Below are 15,849 nucleotides of genomic sequence, written 5' to 3' on the forward strand. Positions count from 1 at the left end.
ACCTCAACAAACCAATCACAAGTAAAGAGATAGAATCAGTCATCAAAAAGCTCCCAAAAAAAGAAAAGCCCAGGACCAGATGGTTTCACATGTGAATTCTACCAAGCATTCAAGAACGAATTAGTACCAGTCCTGCTCAATCTCTTCAAAAAAACTGAAGAAGAGGGAAAGCTACCTAACTCTTTCTATGAAGCCATCATCACCCTAATACCAAAACCAGGCAAAGATACTACAAAAAAAGAAAATTACAGACCAATTTCTTTAATGAATATAGATGCAAAAATCCTCAACAAAATACTCGCAAATCGAATCCAGCAGCACATTAAAAGAGTTATACACCACAATCAGGTGGGATTTATTCCAGGAATGCAAGGCTGGTTCAACACAAGAAAATCAATTAATGTAATACACCACATCAATAAATCAAAGCAGAAGAACCACATGATCATCTCGATTGATGCAGAAAAGGCATTTGACAAAATTCAACATCCTTTCCTGATGAAAACACTTCAAAGGATAGGAATAGAAGGGAACTTTTTCAATATGATAAAGACAATATATGAAAAACCCACAGCTAACATCACACTCAATGGGGAGAGACTGAAAGCTTTTCCTCTAAGATCAGGAACAAGACAGGGATGCCCACTATCACCATTGTTATTCAACATTGTGCTGGAAGTTCTAGCTAGAGCAATTAGGCAAGAAAAAGAAATAAAAGGCATCCAGATTGGAGAGGAAGAAGTAAAACTTTCACTATTTGCAGATGACATGATTCTATATGTAGGAAGTCCAGAAAAATCTACAGCAAAGCTACTAGAACTAGTCAATGAATACAGCAAAGTAGCAGGCTACAAGATCAACACGCAAAAATCTGTAGTGTTCCTATACACAAGTATACACTTGTTGCACAAGAGGAGGAAATCAAGAAAAAAATCCCGTTTACAATAGCAACCAAAAGAATCAAGTATTTAGGAATAAACTTAAGCAAGGACACAAAAGACCTTTACATAGAAAACTATAAGAAACTGCAAAAAGAAATTGAACAAGACCTGAAAAAATGGAAGAACATACCATGTTCATGGATTGGAAGACTAAATATAGTTAAGATGGCAATTTTACCTAAACTGATTTACAGATTCAATGCAATACCAATTCAAATCCCAACAACTTAGTTTACAGAAATAGAAAAACCAATAACTAAATTTATTTGGAAGGGGAAGATGCCCCGAATAGCCAAAAATGTCTTGAGAAAGAGGAGTGAAGTGGGAGGTCTCACACTACCTGACTTTGAAGCATATTACAAAGCTACAGTGCTCAAAACAGCATGGTACTGGCATAAGGACAGATATACTGATCAATGGAATCGAATTGAGTGTTCAGAAGTAGACCCTCACATCTATGGACAACTGATCTTTGATAAGGCAGTGAAGCCGAAGCAACCAGGAAAGAGCAGCCTGTTCAACAAATGGTGTTTGGAGAACTGGATATCCATTTCCAAAAGAATGAAAGAGGATGTCCATCTCACACCTTATACCAAAATTAACTCAAAGTGGATCAGAGACCTAAACATTAGCACCAAGACCATAAAACTCTTAGAAGAAAATGTAGGGCAATATCTTAAAGATCTTGTGAAAGGAGGTGGTTTCTTAGACCTCACACCCAAGGCACGAGCAACCAAAGAACAAATAGACAAATGGGATCTCCTCAAAATTAAACACTTTTGTACATCAAAGGACTTTGTCAGAAAAGTCAAAAGGCAACCTACACAATGGGAGATGATATTTGGAAACCACATATCAGATAAGGGTTTAATATCCCGAATATATAAAGGAATCCTGCATCTCAATAACAGAAAGACAAACAATCCAATTAAAAAATGGGCAAAGACATGAACAGACATTTTTCTGAAGAGGAAATACAAATGGCTCAAAAGCATATGAAAAAATGCTCAACTTCACTGTCTATTAAGGAAATGCAAATCAAAACCACAATGAGATATCATCTCACACCTACCAGAATGGCCATTATCCAAAAAACAGAAAATGACAAGTGCTAGAGAGGATGTGGAGAAAGAGGCACACTTATTCATTGTTGGTGGGAATGTAGAATGGTGCAACCACTCTGGAAGACAGTATGGAGGTTCCTCAGGAAGCTAAATATAGATTTGCCATATGACCCAGCTATTCCATTGCTGGGTATATACTCAGAGGAACTGAAACTTAAGACACAGACATTTGTAAACCAATGTTTACTGCAGCATTATTCACAATTGCCAAGAGATGGAAACAGCCCAAATGTCCATCAAAGGACGAGTGGATAAACAAACTGTGGTATATACACATGATGGAATATTATGCAGCTGTAAGACAGAACAAAGACATGGATCATGTAATAATGTGGATGAACCTTGAGGACATTATGCTGAGTGAAGTTAGCCAGAAACAAAAGGACAGATTCTGTATGGTCTCACTAATATAAACAGACATTAATGAACAAACTTTGGGAGTTAAAAGCTGACAACACAGGCGACCAGGAGATAGAAAGAGGGCAGAGATCTGCCATATGATGCTGAAGGACTACAGAATGTTTAGGATTGATTGCATAGATCCAGATATAGATAGCATAATACTGTGTGATGGTAGCACAGTATTGTAAGTACACTGAACAAAGATTTCTGTGAATAAAGCTGAAAGAGGTGGGATAGGAGAATGTATGACACCAGAGGTAAAGATAGATGATAAAGACTGGGACTGTATAACGTGGCAAAAACTGGAGTGGCCAATGACTGTTACTAAATATACAAATATGAAAATGTTTTTGCATGTGGGAAAGCAAATGAATGTCAACCATGTAGAAATTTGAAAAAGGGATGGTATTTAGGAAAAAACATAATCAAAGCAAACTGGAGTCTATGGTCAACAGTAGCATTGTAATATACCTCCATTAAATGTAACAAAGGCAATACGCCAATGCTAAATGTATATGAGAGGGGGATATAGGGGAGGAATATGGGATTCTTGGTAGTGGTGTTATTTGCTGTCCTTAGTAGTATATTGTATTGTATAACATGTTATTTTTCTTTTTATCATTTTTTCTTATTGCTAAAAAAAAAAAAAATTTTTTTTCTTGTAGTAATCAGTATGTTCAAATGCTGATTGTGGTGATAAATGTACAACTTTATGATGATACCATGAACAACTGATTGTACACTGTGGATAAATGTATGGTATGTGACTATAACTCTATAATATTGTAGGAAAATATATGTATAGGAGTAAAAGTGTTGGAGAAAACATGGTGAGAGGGATGATGCCTCACTAATATGGACTAACTACAATGTGTAAACTCAGAATTGAATCTTAGAACATAGCCTAACGTGGACACAATAATTGTAATAGTCCCTAGATTGTAAGCTCTTACAGCAGTTAACTCTATCCCTGAATTGTAAGGCCTATCTCTAAACTTTAAGATGCTGATCCCCTAGCGTATGTTGTCACAAACATTGGGACTGGTAGTTTGATGTGCTGAGCCCTCAAGCATGGGACTTGCCCTTATGAAGCTCATTACCACAAAGGAAAGTCTAAAGTTGTATGTAATGGTGCCTAAGAGTCTCCCCCTGAGTACCTCTTTGTTGCTCAGATGTGGCCCTCTCTCTCTCTAACTGAGCCATCTCGACAGGTGAACTCGCTGCCCTCCCCCCTACGTGGGACCCAACTCCCAGGGTTGTAAATCTCCCTGGCAACGCAGAGTATGACTCCCGAGGATGAATGTGGACCCAGCATCGTGGGACTGAGAGTATCTTCTTGACCAAAAGGGGGATGCAAAATAAGACGAAATGGTTTCAGTGGCTGAGAGATTCCAAATGGAGTCGAGAGGTCACTCTGGTGGACATTTTTATGCACTATATAGATAACACCTCTTAGGCTTTAATGTATTGGAATAGCTAGAAGCAAATACCTGAAACTACCAAACTCCAACCCAGCAGTCTGGACTCCTGAAGACAATTATATAATAATGTAGATTACAAGGGGTGACAGTGTGATTGTGAAGACCTTGTGGATCACACCCCCTTTAGCTAGTGTATGGATGAGTGGAGGAATGGGAATAAAAACTAAAGGACAAATGGGGTGGGATGGGGGGATGATTTGGGTGTTTTTTTTCACTTTTATTTTTATTCTTGTTCTGGTTCTTTCTGATGCAAGGCAAATGTTCAGAGATAGACTGTGGTGATGAACGCATAACTATGTTATCATACTGTGGACAGTGGATTGTATATCATGGATGATTGTATGGTGTGTGAATGTATTTCAATAAAACTGAATTTAATTTAAAAAAAAAAAAAAGGATTGGATACAAAACCTCACTTTTCATTGTTCTGTGCTATATCTACCACACCAGGTAGGTAAAAGTCATTAGAACAATAAGAAATCATCAGATTAAAGGAAAATAAATTTTAAAAATCTATTAACCTCATCCTAGCTGGTTTAGTTCAGAGTTCAGTCTATTATTTCTTAGGATTTGGTAAGAATTTTCTATTTTCTTCCCCAAAAGTGGATTTTGTAGAATAAGTTATAAATAAACTTCTATTCATCTATCATACAGATACTATTTGCAGAGTCTTCAAAAAGAATACACTATCTTATCATCAACCTCCTTCCCACCCCACCTCCCCCAACCAAGTTAAGACATAGTTCTGGTTACCAAGGAGAGTCCCTCTAAAATTTTAAGTGAAACAACAGGGCACATCTATAAAAATTATGCAGAGAAACTTAAACATGCATTTTTGATTGTCCAGAGAATGTTAAATAATTCTATAAAATCGTAATTCTTAAATGTTTCTGACAATAGAACCTCTTCTAAACTGCTGTTACTTTTACTAAACTGCTACAGGGCAAAGCATAAAGTATCGTGTTGAACTCTGTTCTTATTTTATAAACAAGCATCAAGTGTTTAACATTCTAAGATGGCACTGAATTTACTGGCACACTGACAGTCTGACCACAAGTGTTCAGAGCTAAAGTACATATTAAAAAATTAGCCTAAGGTACATTTATAAAAAGATTAACCATTACTAAACTAGTCCAATAATTAAAAAGTAACAGACTTTTGTATATATCATGAACTTTCACTGTCACCACCCCACCTCCTCATTTTCTTTAACATATAGTATGCAAATTGTGTAAGCCTACATAACAGTGCCCATTGGAGGTTAAAAACTAACTCAACTTATAGTACTTCAAGGCTCATGTGTACAAGATATGAATAGAGAATTTATCTACAAATTATGATCGCAAAATAACAACTATCACGTAGAAAGCAAACGGTGTTTTATGAATTCTAAGCTATAATAACCAGAACATTTAAGAAAGCTACCTCACCCTTGTAGGAATCCTATATTGGGGCACTGGTTACATGCTGCTACACACATACTAACACATCTGTCATAGTATCCGCACTACTTAAAATAACTATATAAATGTCAATTATCAATAATTTGGGACATCATCTCTAACTGCAGATGGCTGGAATATGATATTTTCACGTAGAACTCTAAGGTTTCATCCTGCAGAGTTACTAGTAACCAAAGAATACTAAACCTAGAGGTTTTGAAGATGGTGGTTCTACAGAAGGAGGCACAAATCCTAGAAAAAAAAGGAGAAAAACGGATTAAGTGGAAAAAAAAATAAAGTTTGAAAACCTCTAAATTCATAGGCTTTTTTGATAGTGCCCTTACATCAATCCCCTTATAGTTTATTAATTATATTAATGTTTGTCATCAAAAGTAGCATCATACAATTTTATAAATTTATATTCAACATCATCTTTCTTTTTCCAGCCCACTGACATTTCCTGTGACAATATTCTGTGGTATAGGAAGCAAATTTATCCATATAATAGCCTACGAATTCAATGTGACTCTAAAATGTAAAGATAAAGGAAGGCTTGATAAACGATTTAAAGTTGATCTGGAAAATAGCATGAGTGGACCGGAAATTTCAGAAAAGGAAGTGTTCTGCCTGATATTAAAACATTATAGTACTACAGTAATTAAAACTGTCCGGCATTGGCTCAGGAACAGACAGAGTTCAAAGGAACAGAAAGGAGGCTAGAACACTTACGAATTTAATATATTACTAAAAAGTGGCATTTCAAATCATTGGGGGAGAAAACAACTCACTCAACAAATGGTACAGCTGAGCTTTGAATGTGGTTGTGTGGGATAGGGAGGAACCACCCGTTTCCACATCCCATAATGAATTTCAGATGCACCAAAGATTTAAATGCAAAGAATGAAGTCAGAACAATGGGTAAAATCTCTATATAACTTTAACATGGCGAAGACCTACAGCCTTTATAAGATACGAAACTCACAGGTATTTGAGAAAAGATCAGTACATCCAACTTCCTAATGTAAAACTTCTGCACATATAAATGACCACTGGTAGGTAGCTAGTTAATAAAATATGACATATATTCATGTTGTTATTAAAAAAGGATGGGAACAAATCTAAATATGCACACAATTAAGATCTAAAGTGGAAAAAGTGCAAACTGCAGATAAATATGTACAGATTGATCCCGTATTTGTTTAAAAAAAAGGAAAGAAAAATTTCCAAACTATGTGTTTAACTACATACCTAAGGATGCTGATGCACATGAAACAGATAAAAAGAAAGCCTAAACTATTAACAGTGAATAGCTTGGGTAACGGACTAGAAGGAGAAATGTATGTAATGTTCAAAATTTTGTAAGAATTCATAACTACTTATGTATTTAAAAGTTATAGAAAGAAACCTATACACAGTAGTATAAATAACTTAAAAATGGCTAGCAAAAATGAAGCAAAAAAGAAACTGGAATAAATGTTCACTTCGTAATCAAAGGGCTTTAATTTATAATGAACTCTCACAAATCAACAAGATTTTAGTAACCTAATAGAAAAATGGGCAAAGGACATAAATAACAGCTTATAGAAAATAGAATATCTGCAAAGAAATGTAGGGGAATTTTGTTCAGCCTTGTTGATAATTAAAGAAACGCAAATCAAAACAAGACATCATTTTCACCCATCACCTTATAAAGACCTTGACAATACATAAGTAAGATCAAGAATACTAAACCTGGAGGAGTTGAAACTGGAGGTTTGTGACTCGGAGGAACAGAACCTAGGACAATAAAAGGATCAACTTGATTCTGTCAGTCACCAGCCTTAACAGTATGAACTCATAGCTTTAATTTTGATTTTTAAAAAAGGCTCATTATTTATCAAAATTTAAAATGCGCATACTCTCCAAACTTAAAAATTCTACTTCTGGTTATTTAACCTAAATATATATTTGTACAAGTAAGCAAAGTTGTATGCATAAGAATGTTCACTACAGTTTTGTATTTTATAATGGAAATCCTGGAAATCAATAAATCATGAAAGTAATGTTTCAAGATAAACGTAATTTTTTTTTTTAAACATTGAAGTGGGGCCATACTTCATAATCTGCATCTTATTCTTTTCCACTTGATAGTTCTTGGACATTTTTTCATATTATGGTATTTAGATACACCTTAATACAATTATATGTGTCTATTGATATTTTTTATATATTCTTTCCCTAATGTGATGGTAAGAAATGACTGACACGCTCTACGACGAATTTTGATTTTTGCTATTTTAAAAAAGGTTCCCGTAGTTTCTCTTCTTTATAAACTCTTTCTCACCATGAATCCTCTTCTAAAATCCTCTTCTTTCAAACAATGAACTACATCAGTGTTTCATAAATCTTTAATGAAATACTTATGGGAACTCATTTAAACAGCTTATCAATAAATTTAGTATACCACAGTGTATAATCCCACTAGGTGCAAGTGAGTAAAGATGGATGGGGTCTATTAGTGCAAATTTCACATGCAATCTTAGTTTTATTCACCTATCCCTCTACCAAAAAATAGCTCTTTCTCCCCAAATCCCACAGCACTTAACCACGGTATTTAAGTAGGCTACCAGGTAAAATTTTAGTACAAGATTTATCAAAAGGTATTCTAATTACCATGTTAATATGCATAATTCCTCTCCATTTTTAATGACTAATGTAAATATTGGGGAGATGGGAAACGTATCAACAAATCAGAATCCAGTAACTGACATCTGTTTGACTTTACCACCTTTATCAAACCAATGGGAAACTTAAGCCCATAGGAATGACATTATTTGAGTAACCAGAGCCAAGCTAGGACCCTGAACAGGGACTGCCTCATCTAATGCTCTACATAATATCCTAAAACCCAGGTGAAGAGAGAGACACAGCACTGAAATCAAGAAGATAATTCCTTCCACCGTTATTTGAAGTCTTCAGCAGAGCAGCTGATCAGTAGTCCCTGCAAGAAATCTTCCATTTCATTTCATTAAGAAAGGACTTGTTCTGCCTTTTCAGCTGCTGTGAAATTGGGTTTCTGTTACCAAATAAAATTGCTCAGTAAAGAGAAAAAGAACAACTGTATGAGGCAGGAGGGGTGGGAGAGGGGAGTGCAGACAAACAGGTATGTTCTGGCAATTACAGAACATTCCGGTTTAACGTACATATCAGTTAAAAGGAAAGAAACTGGGTGCACTCTAGGGAATGAAAAGTTCTGAACCAGGAAGATACTCAGTGAAGGTATCAACAGACTGCTTTTTTTAAAAAAAAGTAACTAAAATAGCAAAGCTGATGACCCTGAAAATATACACATTGAAAACAGAAGCCAGATTCTAACTTGCCTCTTCACTAATATTAATTCAAGCAGTGATGTAAATTGTAAAAGCTATTAAGATCTTCCTGTGTGCCAGCCATGGTGCTATGTACCTTACATGCATCCCATTTAAACCTTACTGTCCCTGAGCGAGGAAGGTACTAAATCATTTTACCTGTGAGGAAACACATTTAAAGTTTACGTAAGTTGCCAGAGGTCGCACATCTGTTCTTATCTGCAGATTATGGCAAATAATTTTAGAATCAATATGTGTAACACTAAAATGGCTGTAACAAATTTTCCTTCTCTGCTCATTATCAAAAAAGATAAATGAGTGCAAGATAAATGATTCCTAGTGCAAATCACGAGGAATTTGATTTTTTTTTTTTTTTTTAAATATAAGTAGGATGTTACAAAACCTGGACGACTTGGAATTGGAGTTTTAGTACTGGAAGGAGTCGACAGAGGAGGAGTCGACACTGGAAAACAAAAGAATAACACAGGATCAAATACTTGGGAGTTACTACTGGCACTTTCACCAGAAATTTAAAGGATTTCTGAAAACTGTTAGTAGGATGTTACAAAACCTGAGAGACTTGGAATTGGAGTTTTAGTACTGGAAGGAGTCGACAAAGGAGGAGTCAACACTGGAAAACAAAAGAATAACTTAGATAGGATCAAATATTTGGGAGTTACTACTGGCATTTTTACTGGAAATTTAGAGGATTTTTGAAAAAGATAAGCAGGAAGCTACTAAACCAGAATTATTCAAAAGTGCAGGTTTTGTACTAGGAGGCATCAACAATAGAAAACAAAACAATGGCAAACAAAACAAAACAACAGAAAACAAAACAATGGCAAACAAAACAAATCAAACATTTGGGAGTTATACTCATTTCAAATATATGAAGTATGGCATTAATTCTTGACTTATTTAGATAAAAATTCCCATATTTCAATTTAGTCTGAAAACATGTTATCTACTTTTTATACATAAAGATATTGAACAGAAATTTATATACCTATGTGATGTACATAACATGCTGAAACCCCTATGAAAACATACAAGATCCAACAGCAGAATTCCATATAAATTTTATGTCACACATCTGACATGGAAATGAATACCAGACAGAGTTAAATACTAAAACTGCTTCTTTTCAGTTATTCTGTATCGATGATATTTAATGTCAAAGAAAAGTCTACAAAAAGGAGGAGGAGGAAGAAAGCCATCTTTGTACCTGGAACACACGTTGGAAGTGGGGGTTGCCAAGTAGCATTCGCTCCACAGGTGACTGTGCTGCTGCCTTGAAGGACAAAGTTCTTGTCACATTCAAATGTAACCCTCGCTTTGTAGTGATATGTTGTTCCAAATCCTGATGTCTGTTTTCCATTACTGACTATTGGATAGCTACATCTCACCACTAAAAAATAGAGAAACCCCCAAATTAATGGAAAGTTGCTTTAATGTAGGAAAAAGTAGTGTAAAGTAGAAATTTCCAGTGGGAACAAAGAGAAGGAATGGAAGGCAAGATGTAAGAAAAAAAAATCATGAGTTTAAAATATAAAATATAAAGCACTTAAAGTCCAGTAAATGGATTTAGAAAAATAAAATAACACCCCCATCCAAAAGAACAAATTGTCATTATATTTTGTTGGCTTTCCTAATTTTTTCCCCCTCATCACTGACGGGTTTTGAGAAAGGGCTCAGTACAAGATACAAATGCAAAGTAAGTTCATAAGAAACTTTTAATAGTGTTTAGCTCTAGGGACTTTCTTAAGGTCATGCAGCCATAGATACAACAGTATCCCACTGTTTTAGAAAGGTAGAATTGCTTTTCTGAGAAGGTAACACTCAAGCTCAAATTTAAAAGTTGAGAAGCTAGCCATGGAAAGACATACAAAAATCAAGTTCTCGGCTAGAAACAACAAGCACAGCTGGGATGTTCAAGGATCAGAAAGGCCAATGGAGTTGGGGCAATGTTCTCCAAACCTTTTTATTGCAACCCCAAGTTAGACCCATTTTAGGTTGCAAATTAGTACACATGTATATAAGCCTGACATAAGTTTCAGTTAAATACTTAAGACTTCACATTAAGTGTGCCAGTATTTCCCATTTACTCTATTTCTTAAAAAAGTAAAAATCTGGTCATGACCACTAGATTGATTTCACAATCCATTAATGGGTTTGGGGTGAATCTGGAAAACAACCAACCAACCAAAAACACTGGAGTAGGGTATAGTGAGTGCAAGAGAACATGTTATGGCATCAAATCTAAGCAATACATAAGGGCCAGATAAAATACAGCCTTTTGAGCCATAAGAATGATGCTCTTCCTTCTTTCCTGTGAATCTGAATATCCATCTGTTAGCTTTCTTCATCCTGAAACTTTTAGCAATTTTTATAGTGCAGATCTGCTAGTGACAAATTCTCTCAGCTTTCATGTATCTGAAAATGTTATTTCACCGTGAGTTTTGAATGATTTTTCTTTGATACAGAATTTTAGGGTTAGGAGTTTAGTTTTTCTTTCCATACCTTAACAGACATTATTCCATTGTCATCTAGCTGCCACAGTTTCTTTTGAGAAGTGTCAGTTTTACTTGCCTGCACTAACCATGCCCCGCCCCACCCCTACCTCCCCCTCCCAAATGTAATATGATTTTTTTTTCTCCAATTGGCTTCTTCTATTCTGGTCTTTTGTTTTGAAGTGATATTTTTAGTTTTGTGGGTTTGTTTGTTTTTTAGCTTTTATAATTTATTTATCCTGCTTGGGGTTCACTGATTTTCCTGATCTGTGGGTTGTTGTTTGGGGTCTACTTTGGATAATTTTTGTCAATATTTATTCAAATAATTTTCTACCCTATTCTCTCTCTCCTCTCTTTCTGAAACTCCAATTACATGTATGTTCAACTGCTTGATACTCTCTCATGGAGCTGTAATGTTCTCTCTCTTTTTTTTAAAGTTAGCTTACTGGATGTAACTTACATAGTAAAATTCACCCTTTTAAGTGTATAGCTGTATGAGTATTGACAAATGCAAAAAATCATGTTACTACCACTACAATAAATAAATAGAATAAATAATAAATAAATAGGCTCACTAGCCTCCAAAATTCCCTCATATACTTGTGATCAACCTTCCCTTCCTCATCTCCACCCCCAGCAACTATTGATCTGTTTTCTATCCCTATAGTGTTGCCTTTTCTAGAATGTCACATAAATGGAACCATAGCCTTCTGAGCATGGCTTATTTCACTGAGGTTATAATGCATTTGATTTTCATTCATGTTGTTGCATCAATCAGTAATTCATACATTTTTATTGCTGAGTATTATTCCGTAACACTTTGAATTCTCACCAGTAATGTATGGGATTCCAAACTGCTCTGTACCTTTGCTAGTACTTGGTATTTTTGTTTGTTGGCTTTTTTTTTTTTTTTTTTTTTTTTAATTTTGGCCATTCTGATAGGTATTTATTGGTATCTCATTATGGTTTTAATTGCACTTCTGTAATTGCTAATGATGGTGAGCATCATTTTATGTACTTGTTTGCCATGTATATACCCTTGTTGGTGAAATGTCTCTTCGAATCTTTTGCCCACTTTTTAATTGCATTTTTATTGAGTTTTGAGAGTTTATATATTCTAGATACAATTCCATTATCACAGAAGTGCTTTGCAAATATTTTCTCCCAGTCTATAAGCTCATCTTTTCATTCTCTTAACAGTATCTTTTGTGGAGCAGAAGTTTTCAATTTGTTGATTATTTTCTTTAATGGATCACACTCTTGGGGTCATATTTAAGAAATATTTTGCTAGGTCACAAATATTTTCTTATATATTTTTTTTAAAGTCTTATGGTTTTAGTTTTTACATTTAAGTGAATGATCCATTTCATTAAATTTAGTATGGGTCAAGGTTCATGCATATGCAATTGTGCCAGTATCGTTTGTTGAAAAGATTACTCCTGAAATGCCCGGGCACTGTTGAAAAATCAACTGAATGTATATATGTGGGTCTATTTCTGGACTTTACGGCAGTCCACTGAGTCTGAATGTCTCTCCTTTCACCAGTACCACACTGTCTTGATTATATACTTTATAGTAAACTTCACAGTAAATCTTGAAATCAGGTACTGTGAAACTTCCAACTTTTTTCAAAATTGTTTCTGGCCATTCTATTTTTTGCCCTTTCCATATAAATTTTAGAAACACTTTGTCAATTTCTATAACAAATTCTGTGGGAATTTTGACTGGGATTGAGCTGAATTTATAGATCAATTTGAGGAAAACTGAACATCTTTGTAAAACTGAGTCTTCCAATTCATGAACAGTATACTCCTCTATTTACTAAGGTCATTTTTTATTTCTTTTAGTAATTTTTAGCCTTCATATCTTATGTGTGTTGTTTGTATATAAGTAGTTCATATGTTCTGGTGCAACTATAAATAGTACTCTTAAAAATTTCAATTTCTCATGGTTCATTGGTAGTAAACATACAATTGATTTCTGTATCATGATCTCATACCTTACAACCTTGCTAAAGATTTTAGAATCTTCCTATCTAATGTGTCTGTCTTTTATTTCTTTCTCTTACCTTACTGCATTGGCTAGGACCTCCAGAATAATGTTGAGTAAGAGTGGCGAGAATTGAAATACTTGCCTTGTACATGATCTTTTACCACAAAGTATAATGTTAGATGTGAGATTTTTGTAGGTGCCTTTTATCAGGTTGAGGTATGTGGTTCTCTTTTATTCCCAGTTATATTTATATATATGTTATATTTCATAAGGAAATAACTGAAACTGGAATTGTAACCTATAATATTCTTAGAAATTTGCTAACTACTTGTTAAATTGCACTTGGAAAGTTATCACTGTACTATCTTTCAAAGTATGATTTAACTAGTAGATATACAGGAAATTTCCAAAGTTATTATGAGTTAGAGTACCATAGTTTCAGTCATTTCCTTACAGTGAAATCTAACATATATACAAAAAGGTATAGCTTTCAAATTGCAATTTAACAAGTAGTTATACAACAAATTTCAAGAATGCTATGGGTTATAGTTCCACTATTTCAATTTTTTCCTTCTAACTGTTCTAATGCCCTAGGAACTAAGGAAAAAAAAAATTATATAAAGATTCAGTATTCATAACCCTTTGTTAAATTCCATCTTGTCTGTTGCTATCCCTTCCTCTAGTTTACTCACTTTCCTGAACTTCAGAGATGTCTAGGCAGTGATCACCCTAACCTGTTCATGCTGAAAAGGGGTGTCAACTTTTGGAGAAAAGGGGACATATCTAATTGATGTTCCTGAAGAGGCTATTGCCTCTGGGTTTTGGAACTTAGCAGGCATAGGGGCACTCTGAAGGATTTAAGTTTCTGACGAATAAACTTAGTGAGTGAAATATAGAGTATGGTATTCCTATTAATTATAGTCCCTAGTACACAATGTGTAGATTTTTCCCATGTACCCTTCTGTTGTCAACTCTCTGTGCCAGTGTCATACCTTAGAAGTATATCATGCAAGCACCTATCTATGTTTGTGGTGCTGATCTGTGGGAAACATGCCTTTAAACAATCCCTTTCATTCTTATTCACCTTCAATACATCTCTGATACTTATAATCCCATTAACAAATAATCGTCACCCCTATCTATTACACACCTTTGAATTCACCATCATTAACATATCTGGACATATTAGATTACTCCCCCTCACTAGCTACTGTCTATCACTAGATCCCTAATATTCTTACATTATAAGACTGATTTTACATTGTTCAAATGATTCATTGAAGTGGTAACATATAATATCTCTCCTTTAGCGTCTGAGTTATTTCACTCAGAATTATATCTTCGAGTTTCATCATGTTGCTGTATGTTTTAAGACCTTGTTGCTTCTTACTACTGCACAGTATTCCCTCATACACACACACACACACACCACATTTTATTTTTCCACTCTACTGTCACAGAACACTTGGGTTGTTTCCATCTCTTGGCAAATGCTGCTGTGAATATTGGTGTACAAATCTCTGTTCATGTCACTGCTTTCAAGTACTCTGGGTATATACTGAGAAGTGGAATTGCCGAATCATAGGGTAATTCAGTATCTAGTTTTCCAACAAACTGTCCAAGTGCCTTCCAGAGTGGCTGTATCACTCATTATACAATCCTACCAGCAATGAATAAGAGTTCCAATTTCTCCACATCCTCTCCAGCATTTGTACTTTCTTGTTTGTTAGATGGCAGCCTTTCTTACTGATGTGAAATGATATCTTAGGGTGGTCTTGATTGGCATCTCCCTAATAGCTAATGAAGATAAATATTTTTTCATGTGACTTTTAGCCAATTGTATTTCGTTTTCAGAGAAATGTCTTTTCATATCTGTTCTAATTTGCTAATGCTGCCGGAGATGGATTGGCCTTTATAAAAGGGGGTTTCCTTGGTTACACAGTTACAGTCTTAAGGCCATAAAGTGTCCAAGGTAACACATCAGCAATCGGGTACCTTCACTGAAGGATGGCCAATGGTGTCCAGAAAACCTCTGTTAGCTGGGAAGGCATGTGGCTGGTGTCTGCTCCAAAGTTCTGGTTTCAAAATGGCTTTCTCCCAGGATGTTCCTCTCTAGGCTGCAGTTCCTCAAAAACGTCACTCTTAGTTGCACTTGGGATATTTGTCCTCTCTTAGCTTCTCTGGAGCAAGAGTCTGCTTTCAACGACTGTCTTCAAACTGTCTCTCATCTGCAGCTCCTGTGCTTTCTTCAAAGTGTCCCTCTTGGCTGTAGCTCCTCTTCAAAACGTCACTTACAGCTGCACTGAGTTTTCTCTGCCTGTCAGCTCATTTATATGGCTCCACTGATCAAGGCCCACCCTGAATGGGTGGGGCCATGCCTCCATGGAAATACCTCATCAGAGATATCACCTACAGTTGGGTGGGGCACATTTCCATGCCAATCTAATCAGCACCAAAACATGTGCCCCACAAGACTGCATCAAAGAATATGGCTTTTTCTGGGGGACATAATACATTCAAACCAGCACAATATCTTTTGCCCATTTTAAAATTGGGCTGTTTGTACTACTGTTGTTGAGCTGTAGAATTTCTTTATATACGCAAGATAAT

The 15,849-nt window shown here is 35.4% G+C and overlaps 1 protein-coding gene across 6 annotated transcripts in view; it reads right to left on the reverse strand.

Annotated features, from left to right (window-relative positions):
- Positions 1–15,849, reverse strand: part of CD46 (CD46 molecule) — a 69,149-nt gene that overhangs the window by 13,157 nt on the left and 40,143 nt on the right. For 5 of the 6 annotated variants that reach the window (XM_037824823.1, XM_037824824.1, XM_037824826.1 and 2 more), the window contains exons 6-9: positions 9,963–10,145; positions 9,141–9,200; positions 7,122–7,166; positions 5,598–5,642 (exon numbers count right to left, since the gene is read on the reverse strand). In XM_037824823.1, the coding sequence (XP_037680751.1) occupies positions 5,598–5,642; positions 7,122–7,166; positions 9,141–9,200; positions 9,963–10,145 (333 nt within the window). The remainder of the gene's footprint in view (positions 1–5,597; positions 5,643–7,121; positions 7,167–9,140; positions 9,201–9,962; positions 10,146–15,849) is intronic. The other variant, XM_037824825.1, reaches the window with a different exon arrangement.

This window comes from Choloepus didactylus, chromosome 2 (assembly GCF_015220235.1).
Source record: "Choloepus didactylus isolate mChoDid1 chromosome 2, mChoDid1.pri, whole genome shotgun sequence".
NCBI lineage: Eukaryota > Metazoa > Chordata > Mammalia > Pilosa > Megalonychidae > Choloepus > Choloepus didactylus.